Source organism: Crinia signifera, chromosome 2, assembly GCF_055691185.1.
Source record: "Crinia signifera chromosome 2, ASM5569118v1, whole genome shotgun sequence".
NCBI lineage: Eukaryota > Metazoa > Chordata > Amphibia > Anura > Myobatrachidae > Crinia > Crinia signifera.
This window is the reverse complement of record NC_139218.1, coordinates 238,089,570-238,102,884: the sequence shown is the minus strand read 5'-3', so window position 1 is coordinate 238,102,884 and position 13,315 is coordinate 238,089,570. Positions and strand designations below refer to the sequence as shown.

The window sequence follows — 13,315 nt, the reverse complement described above, 5'->3', positions numbered from 1 at the left end:
AATATTGAATATGCGTTTCTATTGTAAATAAAATAAACAGCTAAAAGCAGCAGAATCGGGTTATTGACAATGAAACAGAGATGGGCATTTCCTCGATGTAAACCATCTCAGTAAACTAAAAAGTTCAAATACATTTTGTCCATAAAGTAAAACATAATAGAAGTATAACTTTGTGATTTATTTTAAAGGAAGGATATATACAAAGCTACATGGGTAAGAAAGGAAACCACTACTGTCTTGAGAACATGTGTTAATATAATCCCATATTTTACCTACATGGGTAAGAAGGGAAACCACTACTGTCATGAGCACAGTGTTAATATATTCCCATATTTTACCTTTTCTGCCAAGGCCGTCAAGCTGTCAAGAAACCTTTGCCAAAAATCCTTAAAGAGTGGGCGATCAATTTTCTTAAGGCTGTCTTTGGTACTCGCATCAACGCTTACATACAGCTGTGTGACCGGCTCCAGACACCTGATAAATGAGAGCTCATTTTAGAAGTATAAAGCCGGAGAAGCAGTATTGATGTTAAGCAAAATACATAACACTTACATGACAGCAACGCTGCACACTGACATAGGAGGTAATGTTAATAGGTCTATACTGGTATTGTGAAAGTACACCAGGGAAATACCAAACATGGTTACATTATAAATAGAAGCTTCTTCGATAAAATGACCCAATTGAACTAAAGATCATCTTGTTCATTACTGGAATTAAAATTAGTCGGAGATTGAAGAAAAAGTGGTAGACACAGATGTCTTTTGTCAGTTGCCCATCTGGGACTTTGGCCCTTATTCTGGTTCACTCGCAAAAGCAAATTCCTTCTCAAATGGACAAAAGCATGTGCACTGCAGGTGGGGCAGATGTAAAATGTGCAGAGAGGATTAGATTTGGGTGAGTTATTTTGTTTCTGTGCAGGGAGAATACTGGCTGCTTTATTTTTACACTGCAATACAGATCTCACTTTGCAGTAAACCCCCCCCCCAAATCTAATTCTCTATGCACAAGTTACATCTGCCCCACCTGCAGTGCACATGGTTTTGTCCATTTGAGAAGGAATTTGCCTTTGCGAGTGAACCAAATAAGGGCCTTCATGCAAATACCACTCCAAGCCCCTTCCCTGATGTAGATCCATGTTTATATATCAGCTAGGACTGCGGCAGCCACTTTGAATGTCTGTACACACCAAAATCAGTCACACTATTGAAATTTAAATCAGGTACAGATTTTTAATTTGGCCTCCAATGTGAATGATAAAGAGTCTGTGTAACGCAAACACTTTAGCAACATGCCAGTGACTCTTATGTAACAAGCCCCACAAGGACCATTTCAGCCACCTAGTCACTACCATGAAAAAGACTAGCACTTTTCAAGACATTTGATAGATGACATTTTCAATTGCAACTGTACCTTGTGCTCACTGTGCAATTCATCTGCCTTAGCAATTTAGGAATTCTTACACATGCACAGAACCAATTATAAATAAATAAATAAATGGTACTCTTTACCTAGAACGGCGCCCGCGATTGGCATCGCGGGTAAAAAATCGCGGGCATCGCGGCCATCGCATGCACATAAAAAACGGGTGCGACGCGATGCCCGCGATTTCCCATAGGGATCAATGTTAAGTGTGATTGGACGCGATTTTTGTGTTAAATGCCTCAGGGCCCGCGATTTGGCCATAGGAAACAATGTTAAATGGGCCACAGAGCCCTAATAGTGCCCTTGAACTCTGAAATGGCCCCCACAATTGTTAACGCCACCCCACGATCAACGTCAACCCGAAGCGTGGCGAGCGCAGCGAGCCCGCGAGGGGCGGCGGTACGCGTCCTCCGACCTTTTCATACCCCCACTATCCACGTCGGCGTGGAGTTGAGAATAAATGCGAATTATACTCACCGATAATTCCTTTTCTTCTGAGATATCCCATGGCAGCCAGTATACTGGGATATTCCCCTTTCCAACCAATCAGACAGGTGATCTTTTGCAGGGACCGCCCACTCTGGGTACATCAGCCCCCTTCTACCTCCCTTCAGTGTCATTCGAGTGTCTCCGGACCAACATAGTCCCTGCAGAAGAACACATACATAGGGAGGGAACCATGGCTGCCATGGGATATCTCAGAAGAAAAGGAATTATCGGTGAGTATAATTCGCATTTTTCTTCCTACAATCCCCATGGCAGCCAGTATACTGGGACTTACCCAAGCAACCAACGAAAAAATAGGGCGGGAACCAAGTGCTGCTTAAACAATTTATTGTACAGTGTTACCCAAGAGGGCTTCTTCAAGCACATAATTCCCAAAGTGGGCAGAAGACACATTGAGAGCATAATGCTTCGAGAACGTATGGAGTGAAGACCACGTAGCTGCACGACACAGCTCTGCCGCTGACACGTTAGCCTTCTTAGCCCACGAAGCTGCTACTGCCCTTGTCGAATGTGCCTTAATCACCAGTGGAACTGTCTTTCCCTCATTACTGTAGGCAAATTGAATGACTTCTTTAATCCACCTAGCTATGGTCTGTTTAGAAGGTGTAAGACCTCTTCTGACTCCCTCAGGTATTACGAACAGACTCTTGGATCTCCTGAACGATTCCATTAGTTTAAGGTAGATAGTAATCGCTCTCACTAGATCCAATGAGTGCCAAGACTTCTCCTTGTCATCCTTAGGATCTGGACAAAAGGCTGGTAGGACAATCTCTTGGTTGATATTGGCCTCCGAGACTACTTTCGGCAAGAATTCTGGATTAGTCTTCAGTATAACTTTGTTAGGTAGAAACTTCAAGTAAGGTTCCTCCATCCATAAAGCCTGTAGTTCACTGACCCGTTTGGCTGATGTAATGGCCACTAGAAAAATGACCTTCCAGGTCATATATTTCCCAGGTACTTCCTCCAAAGGTTCAAATGGCTCGTTAGCTAAGCTTTTAAGAACTAAATTTAAGTCCCAAGGTGTAACTAGGGGTTTCCTGGGAGGACGGATTCTTTTCATAGCATTACAGAACCTAATGATGAGGTTGTGCTCTGACAGTCTACGCTCCAGCAGAATACTCAAGGCTGAGATCTGAGTCTTTAGGGTTGCCGGTGCGAGCCCCAGCTCAAAACCTTCATAGAGAAATTGTAACACCTCTGCCATGGGTATCTCTGAGAAGTTACCTTCATATCCACCCCATGAGATGAATTTCTTCCAAACTTTATAGTATAGCAGAGAGGACACTGTTTTCCTTGCCTTCAGCAACATCTCTGAAACTGCGTCGGTAACATGAGCTTTCCTTAAGATCTGCCGCTCAATTTCCATGCCCTCAAGCATAACATTGTGGGGTTTGGATGGGTCAAAGGACCTTGTTTTAGTAGATCTTTTCTGGCCGGGAGGCACCAAGAGGAGACTTTCGACATTCTCAGTACATTCGTGAACCAAGATCTCCTTGGCCAGTAGGGAAGAATTATCACCATTTCTACTTTGTCCTCTCTGATCTTTTTCAGAGTCCTGGCTATCAGGGGAAACGGTGGAAACGCGTATCCCAGCCTGAATTCCCATTTTACCGAGAAGGCATCTAGGACTGAGGCTTGTGGGTGATAATATTTTGAAAAGAATGTCTTCACCTTCTTGTTGCTGAAAGATGCCATTACATCCACTTCTGGTTGGCCAAAGATTCTGACCACCTCGAGGAAGACGTCTGTATTCAGCTCCCATTCGCCCGGGTCCATTGTCTTCCGGCTTAGGAAATCTGCCTCTACATTCTCTATCCCCGGGATATGAACGGCTGAGATAGAAAACAGATTCTCTTCTGCCCATGCCATAATTTGACCTGCTATGACCATGAGTCTCTTGTTCCTTGTACCCCCTTGGTGGTTGATATACGATACCACTGTCACATTGTCTGTCATCACCCTTAAATGAGATTTCCTGATCCTCCAGTGCACTTGCTTGATCGCCTCCCAGACCGCTAGCAATTCTCTTGCATTGGAGGACATTGCTCTTTCTACTTCTGACCACCGTCCTTGGACCGATATGTCTTCTATATGAGCTCCCCAACCACTGCTGCTTGCATCTGTGGTTAGAACCCGAAACTGCCGGTTCTCCAGACTCGATACTCTCAGATGCAGGTCTTCTATCCACCAGCGAACCGAGTCTCTTCCGGTTGAAGACCAACTCAACATCTTTCTGTCGTCGCATCTTTTCCTTAGGAAGGGGAGTAATAGCCACTGAAAACCTCTCATTCGCCACTGTGCCCAGGGCACTATGTGAATACAAGAAGCCATCATTCCTAATAACTTCAGTGCCACCTTGAGGCCGAACTTGTTTGCAGATAACATCTCTCTTGCTAGGGCCTGGATCTTCGCTGCTCTTTCCAGAGACAATGCCACATGAAACTCTCTTGTATTTATCCTGACCCCTAGGAATTGAATTTGTTGAACTGGCTGGAGACAACTCTTCTCTATATTCAGGATCCACCCATGGAAACCCAAGAACTCGGTTGTTCGGGCAATCTTTTCCTGAACCTCTTGACACGATCTCCCTGCTATCAACAGGTCGTCCAGGTAAGCCCAGATTTGTACACCTTCCTTCCTCAATTCTGCTAGTAGGGGGGCCAGGACTTTTGTAAATACTCTCGGCGAGGTTCTCAACCCGAAGGGTAGACAAGTAAATTGGAAGTGACTGTGTCCCAGCGAGAATCTTAGGAACTTTCTGTCCCGATGTTCTATAGCGATGTGGTAATATGCGTCTTTGAGATCCACCGATGCTAGAAATTCGTTCTTCGCTAGACCGGCAAGGATTGAAGACATAGTCTCCATACGAAACTTCACTACTTTTATGTATTCGTTCAGTTGTCTCAGATCCAATATCATTCTGTATCCTCCTGAGCTCTTCTCCACTAGAAATAGTCTTGAATAGAACCCTTTCCTTCTTTGAGCAAAAGGAACTTCTTCTATCGCTCCTATTTCTTGAAGCTGCTGAACCTTTAACATCAGGTTGTCTCTGAGAATCTTTTGGCTTGGAATAGCTGATTTTAGATATCTGTTCTGGTAGGGTACCTCTAGGAACTCTATACTGTAGCCTTTGTAAATAATTTGCAGTACCCACTTGTCTGTAATGGACTTCTCCCATCTTTCCCAAAACAGAAGAAGTCTGGCGCCTATGCCCATCGCGTCCGCATAGTCATGCTTTTCCTCCTCTTCGAAAAGGCTGTCGGGATCCCAATCTGGAGGTATTCGGGTTGCCTTTTCGATAGAAAGGTTTGCCCGGCCTATAGCTTCTGGCTTCTTTATAATTTTGCTTGTAGGTTGAGAAACTCTGAAATTTGTTTCTTCTATCCTGGGGCAGCCTAATAGACTTACCCCCTGACAGCTTTTGGATCAGAGTATCTAGTTTAGGCCCAAACAGGTATGAACCCTGAAAGGGTAGAGAGGCCAGAGTATTTTTAGAGCTAGCGTCCGCGCTCCACGGTTTCAACCATAGCGCTCTTCTTCCGCAGACCCCAGCTGCCATAGATCTAGCAGAGTACAGAACTGAGTCTAGCGAGGCTTCGCACAGGTATTCCACTGCCTTCTGCATAATACTGAGGTTTTTCAGAATATACTGCCTGGAGATTTTCTCTTCCACATCTGTGTGAAGATTGGTTAACCATAGGCGGAGGACTCTGGCCACCGAGGCTGTTGCTACACCAGCTTTTAGGGATACTGCTGAGGATGAGTGTATTTTCCTAAAGGCATTTTCCATTCTTTTATCCATGGAATCCCGGAAAGCCGCTGCGTCTTCTACAGGGATAGTTGACTTTGATGTGAGCTCAGCTACCGCCGCATCCACCTTAGGAATCAGACACCAGTTAAGGAATTCTTCATCCCTGAACGGGTACATCTTATCAATTCTGTTACCCACTGACATCCTTTTCTCCACAGTCGAATGTTCTTTTGATATAATATCTCGTACTACTTTATGCACTGGAAAGGCTCTACCCTTCCTTCCTCGTGTCTCGAACAATGGATACTTGTCCGTAGTCGCACCATCTTCCTTGTAGTCCATAGCTTTATATATATTTTTCAATAAAGCGTCCACTATCTCAAGGTCAAATGATCTGGTCTCCTCCACTTCTCCGGACTCTGCACCAGATCCTTCCACATCTACCTCTTCCTCCGTGGAGGATTCACCTTCCTCATAGGACAAACCCGCCATGGACCTTGACCTCTTGACCACCTGCATCTGGGCGAGATCTTCTTTGGACACGAATGACTTCTTCATCTAGTCCATTAAATTCCGTATCAAGTCATCTCGTGAGCTAGGCTCCTTATCCTGTTTAGGCGAGGTATCACACTCTTCACAAACTGACTTTTTGTTTGCTGCAGAGATCTCCTTATCACATGCCAGGCACCGAGAGGTAACATGTCTTTTCTTGGAAGTCCTCTTCTTAGGAGGTGAAGAAGGCACACTATATAAATGATATACATATAAGAAGTTAAACTGAGCTAACTAAAACACAAAAAGTAACTAAGTGCCACAAAACCAGAAATACCTCTTGGGGGCACCATCAGGTCTTTGGGGGGGAAGGCGCATCCATGCTGCAATACCAGAAACAGGAACAGCGTGAAGCAAGCCACTTTGCACCAGAGGGAGGCTAGGTTTAAATACCGCGCCTTAACCCTTCATGTTCCAGCGTTTCCCAGCAAAAAACGGCAAGCGGAACCAATATAGCCATTCCTAGTTTCCGGGGGGCACCTTTCACTTGTGCACCCATCGGAAATACTGGCCGGAAGTACGCGCCTGACGCGCTTCCGCTCCTTCTGCCGGCGGCGTGAGCTATAGCCGCGTTCTCCCCGCTCTGTGATAGAGCGCTCTCTGGCCGACGGGCACCTGAAACTGCTGGCCGGACATCAGGCAACACACGCGAGGCAGCCAGACGCACTAGCAGCCTCTGCATCTGTAAGCGGGATAAGGTAGGACTAACCCCGCCGCCTGTACTTGTGGTTATAGGGACGGCAGGCGCAACACTGCGGGGAAAGGGCTTATAAATAAGGTCCTTCCCAGCGTATTCTTCTTCCCCCCGGGGGACCTATCCCCCTCCAAACGAGGTATCCTTCTGAAATAAACAAAACGACCCTGCACTAACTGTCTATACGGAGACAGGAGAAAATGACACTGAAGGGAGGTAGAAGGGGGCTGATGTACCCAGAGTGGGCGGTCCCTGCAAAAGATCACCTGTCTGATTGGTTGGAAAGGGGAATATCCCAGTATACTGGCTGCCATGGGGATCATAGGAAGAAAAAATAGTGTGGCGAGCGCAGCGAGCCACCGAGCCCGAAGCGTGGCGAGCGCCGCGAGGGGACGCGGATACCTGTGAAGCCCGCGAAGGGACGCGTTTACCTGTGAAGGTATCCGCGTCCGCTCGCCACGCTTCGGGCTCGGTGGCTCGCTGCGCTCGCCACACTATTCTATTCTCAACTCCACGCCGACGTGGATAGTGGGGGTATGAAAAGGTCGGAGGACGCGTACCGCCGCCCCTCGCGGACTCGCGCTCGCCACGCTTCGGGTTGACGTTGATCGTGAGGTGGCGTTAACAATTGTGGGGGCCATTTCAGACTTTAGGGTGACTATTCGGCCTCTGTGGCCCATTTAACATTGTTTCCTATGGAAAAATCACGGGCATTGAGGCATTGAACACTAAAATCGCGTCCAATCTCACTTTTAACATTGATCCCTATGGGAAATCGCGGCCATCGCGTCGCGCCCGTTTTTTAGTGCATACGATGGTCGCGATGGTCGCCGTTCTAGGTAAAGAGTACCAAATAAATAAATAAATAGCTCAACTCATGGAGGCAGATGCTATTAATGTTTGCGCAGGTGAGTGATTTTTTCCTACTACACATACTGTGGCAGGGACAGCATCTCCCCACATGAAAGTAATGTGGAGGATCCAGGCCAGGTTTTGGAAGCAGTAGCAGAATCTCAGATGTGGAATTAGCAGCACTGGGATTTCCTGATGGAAGGGTTTCCAGGGCAGAGTCACCTTGCTCTTGATGGTAGATTAGCTACCCAAGCGATAGGCCGGGGGTGTTCTATTGTAGGGGCCATTTCAAGAGTCTGTATGCTAAGTTTGGAGTTAATTATGATCCCATATGGAATAAACCTGGTATGATGTGACCTGCTGTGAAAATAAACATCTTCATCAGAGACCCCATGTTTGTGATCGATGTCGCAAAACATAAAACTCCAGGAAAAACTATAATGCACAAGCAAAAAGGTAACTGTACAATAGCAGTCACAGTGGTATATGGGATTGGTATAATTAGAAGAGGAAGCTGCAAGTCATCATCATTTCTGGGTAGTGATCTGAACAGACCAGAGAGGTTGTTTTATGGGTTTGTTATAGGACATGTAAATGGATGCAGATAAATAAACACTTTGCGCTGCCAGGTATATAGTCTGTTGTAGGAAGCCCACTAAGTAAAATGGACCAAGGTCGGAGGACGCGTACCACTGCCCCTCGCGGGCTCGCCACGCTTCAGGTTGGCGTTGATAGTGGGGGTGTCGTGGGGGTGCTTTTAACATTGTAAGCATCCATTATGGTGCTTATACAATGAATTATCTTATAGGGGGCACATTTAACATTGAAAACACCCATTAGGGTGCTTATACAATTTTAAATCGTATACCATTGTATATGGCATACAATTTTAAATTGTATAACATCGGCTGCCATCGCGTAACATCGCATACCATCGTATGCCTTATGGTATGCGATTCGATGGGCACCGTGCTAGGAAACAAGTACCCATCCTTCTTCCAAATGCCGGGTCGGATCCGGGATTTTTGGTGTAAAAGGGGTATTACATAGCACCAAAACAAAGAACAAAATTGCAGGGGCAAATGCAGGATTTCTAAAGGGGAGTTTCCAAATGTGATGCGGCTAGGATGCCGGCATTCACTCTACCAACGCACCTTCAAAACATTAGAACGTCATAGAGATTAGAATGGCGATGCCATACCCACAGGATCTTATTCTGGTTGACTCGCAAGGCTGCAAAGTTTCTAACTACTTTCATGTACAGTATTTAAAATATAATTTTCTCTATCCTACATGCAGAGATGACTAAATGACTTACACTGCAAAAGCCACTGAAATGCACAGGCCACTGAAATGAAAGGGAAAGCAGAGCTTCTTAAAACAAAACTAGTTCATATCTTAAATTCAAATCAATCAAAAAGACAACATTCCTGATGTATTAATAAAAAAAATGAAGAGCGTTTGGGCAATAAATTATTAAAATTTTAGACTGCTTAACAAAGCTGGCTTTTTTTTTAGTTTAGTACATTAATTCCCTATAAATTGTAAGTTTGCGAGCAGGGCCCTCATACCTTTGCCTGTCTGTAAATACCCAGTTTGTTGTAGAACGATCTCCTATTGTAGAGCGCAACGGAATATGCTGCACTATATAAGAAACTGTTAATAGATAAAATAAATAATACATTTTTATTTGTTTAAGAAGACTCACCTTATTTCCTTTGGGAACTGTGCATTTGTGACAAGGAAACTAGATATTTGCCGGTGATGAAGCAACCGGAGTAGTCGATTGATCTCAGGGTACATAATTGGTTCCCCAACTAACGAGAGAGCACAGTGTTTAACAGCCATACCCTCCTCAAATCGGTCAAGTTTCACGCCAGGCACCCCTTAAGGAGAAATGGAAATAACGGATTACATGTTGGCTGAAATAACGAATATGGTACAGATATGAAGTCAGTAGATTTACACCAAATTAGAGGTGTCACTATTTTCTTAATTGAAAATTTGAATTTAGAAAAAAAATCTGTTGCTATTTGGTGCTCTATTATCACAGGATACACAGTTGAAATAAAAATATTTTCTGAACTACTGTTATGAAGTGCATCATGTCCTGCATACTCTTATGGTTTAATACAGTGGTTCTCAAACTGTGGGTCCCGACCTTCTCAGCATGGGGTCGCGACTCCATGTTGCTGACCATCAGGTTGATGATTTTTCGGGGCCCTATTCAATGCTGTCTTCCCCGACAGCATTTATCAGGGGTTCTCGGCAGAACGAGCCCGACATCACAAGCTGTCGGGCTTGTTCTGCAGAGAAAAACCCGAAACAGGCGAGCTCCCGGCCGGAGCTTGTCTATTTCCGCCCTCAACTCGCGGCCACGCCCCTTTCTCGCCGCTCGGCAGCCAGGACATTGAATCCCGACCGCCGAGCTCAAGTCGAGCAAAGCGAGAACGGGACAGGGGCATGGCTGTCAAGTTTGCTCGACAGCCGTACCCCGGACATTGAATACCCCCAAGAGTCTGAAAGATCTGTTGAGTTGTTATTTTAGACTCCTCCCATTATTTTGTGTCTTCACAATGCTGCCATGTATGTGATATGATGACCATCTGCAGTAATTTGCTGGGGTCCTGTAATTATTTTTATTGTCTTAAGGGGTCTCAGAGCAAAATAGTTTGAGGACCCATGGTTTAACATACCCTCCTCACAAGCGGTTGCCTGAATGGATGCACTTATTGTTAGGATTGTGTGTACACCTTATCTGCTCTGGATTGTTGCAATGTCATCTGTATCAAATTATACCAATTTATAGCTTTCAGTAGAAATGTTATTCTACTAATAATGTACTAGTCAATAGTAAACACAGCACTTTCTGAATGTTAAATAATGAAGTACTTGTGCTAGCAGTATGTTTTTTTTCTTTTCCCAACACTGACTTTCTGCAAAACACACACATAAAATGCGGTAAATGATTCTTAGGGATAAAATAGCAAACACTTGCACAGGTAATAATACAATTGTAACTCAACATGCAATTGCCCTTATACATTATAATACACTAAAATAAGCCAGAGACAGGAAACACAATTTTTACAGAACGTGAATGATGCTTGTGTTACAGAATTAATATAGTTGCATCTAAGCCATCAAAAATTGAAATACAATATGGTATTACAGTTAACAAGCTATTTTCTTCACAGTTTAGGCTGCAGAATATATATCAATGACCAGTAATACAGTTAAGATTCCCAGGCAAACTTTAACCATTAGATTAGTCTAGTTTACATAGAAACAGATTTTTGATGGGGAAGAAGTACCACACATCTAGACATATTAGCTTCGGAGCATCTGACACTTGTTAGAAGTATTATCTTATAGCTACAAATATATTAACACCGTGGGCAGTATTCAATGACTTTAATCGCGCTGTGCGGCGAATCCTGTTTAGGAGTCTCTGCACAGTCGCTGTGTTCCGGAGGGCTGGAGCCTTCGCTGCCAGCCCTTGCGGTCACAGTATTCAATGCCACAGGGGCTCGCTGCCCCTGACGGCGAATGTTAACCCCTGCGGCGGACGCTACCCCAGAATGTATGTGGGGGGGTAGGAGAGCTCCCCGGGACCCAGGCAGCACAAACTGCCCCCCGGGAGAGCTAGCATGGGACTGGGTAGGAGCCGCTAACACTGCTCCCGATCATGCATATGTAATGATCGGGAGCAGTGACTATATGAATATGTAATGAGCGGCTCCTGGCCCCCTGCTGGCTGTTATGTGTAAAATATATATATATATATATATATATATATATATATTTTTTTTTTTTTATTATGAAATATATATTCATGTGCTGTGAGCACATGAATAAAAATAGCACGCCCCTTCACAGAATAAAATGTTTTTTTTTTTTTTTTTTGGTATAAAAAAAGAGTAAACATTTTAAAAGTTCACATTCCACTTCACCATGAAAAGACGGCGATTGCTACACGGTGACACATGGCGAAAATCACTTAGAAAGCAATTCGCCATCATCCCATTGAATACACTCACGGCGAATCACATTGAAAAACCCATTGAAAAACCACAGCAAATTGCGGAGACTATCAGACGACGAATTGTCCGTCATTCATTGTTCGCTGACGGTGAAAAGTGCACGTTGAATTGGGCGATTCACTTTCTGACACAAAAAATCACCTTCCTAAGTGAAAATGAAACATGGCGAATTGGCCTCATTGAATACTGCCCAGTGTTCCAGGGGAGAATGAAGTGCTGGAAGAAGAGGAAATAAAAATCTCAATGATTTAAATGTCATAGCTGAATGAGTGCACAAAGGGTTCGATCCTTTTAACCTGAAGGGTGCGAGTTGCTGTTTGGGTGCTGGTTTAACGCTGAAAACAGCACCCGAAATAAGCCTAACTTGCACCCTTCGCAGGGACGAATTTCGCTAAAAATTGCACGCACCCCTATGGAGGTGAGAGCACTGTTCAGCGAATTCGGCCTGCCGTGAAGTGCGCTCGGTGTCATGATGATTCGGGGTTAATACGATCGACCCCAAAGACTTGAGAAATTAAAAGGCTCATGCACCTGCGGTGTATTTACATACATTTCCCTGATCCACCGACAGATTGCGGATCATTGAAGGCCACTAACAGCTATTACACTTATTCCAAACTTTATATGCAAACCGGAATATTAGGAAATCGAGAGCATTCTAAAGAGCAGAGATAAGCATCTTTGCAGCTAGAAAGGAATTTTATTTAGAGATACACCAATAATGATGGTATTACAATCTCTATATACTAGAATATGTAAAATGTACTTGGCTCCTAAAATGTGGAAGCACCATAAATGAGAGATGGGACAGAGAGAGTGTTTGTAGTGCATCTCTAAAAGTGGACAAAAGGATTATTTTGTGCATTTATTCTTTACTTTGGATCCAGTAGGTTAGCAAAGATCAGGAAGGTCATATAAGTCAACTTTCTGGTTTTCAGTTTAAAAATTCATATTATTTTGGCACTGCACACTTGCTTCAGGAAAAGTGACATTACTTTATGCAGTGGGAGAAGAGGTAGTGACAAAACAGTAAGCAAAGGAAAGTTTACTTGTTTATGAATAATATGAGGCAAGATATCTACATAAAAAAGGTATCAAACTAATGAGAATATTTGATTTGACAATTTCAAGTTTAAATAAAATGTATTGAAAACACTCTATCTCTAAAGGCTATTTTCAATAAGGTGCAAGCAGTAGTTAACATTAATTCAGTTATTATAATTCTAGTATACTGCATTCAGTCAACGAACCTTTATTCTGGGAGCCAAAAAAACAACCGCTATAAACAACCAATCAATTATCTACTCCTCTACAGGCAAGTCTGAGTATCCAGTCAATAAACCACTCCTTGTCCATTACACTAATGTGAATCTTCCCGACAACTATTAATACTCCTAACAGGCCAGTATAAACCCTTATGAAGCAGGTTATCTGATTTTGCACTGCAGATCTCAGAACAGTTCCATCCTTTATCTGTATGCAGTTGGAGAA

The 13,315-nt window shown here is 43.9% G+C and overlaps 1 protein-coding gene across 1 annotated transcript in view; it reads right to left on the bottom strand.

Moving 5' to 3' along the window:
- LOC146060647 (S-adenosyl-L-methionine-dependent tRNA 4-demethylwyosine synthase TYW1-like) overlaps positions 1-13,315 on the bottom strand; it is a 173,954-nt gene that overhangs the window by 55,195 nt on the left and 105,444 nt on the right. The window contains exons 12-13 of the mRNA XM_083174075.1: positions 9,490-9,667; positions 339-474 (exon numbers count right to left, since the gene is read on the bottom strand). Coding sequence (XP_083030201.1) covers positions 339-474; positions 9,490-9,667 — 314 coding nt within the window. The remainder of the gene's footprint in view (positions 1-338; positions 475-9,489; positions 9,668-13,315) is intronic.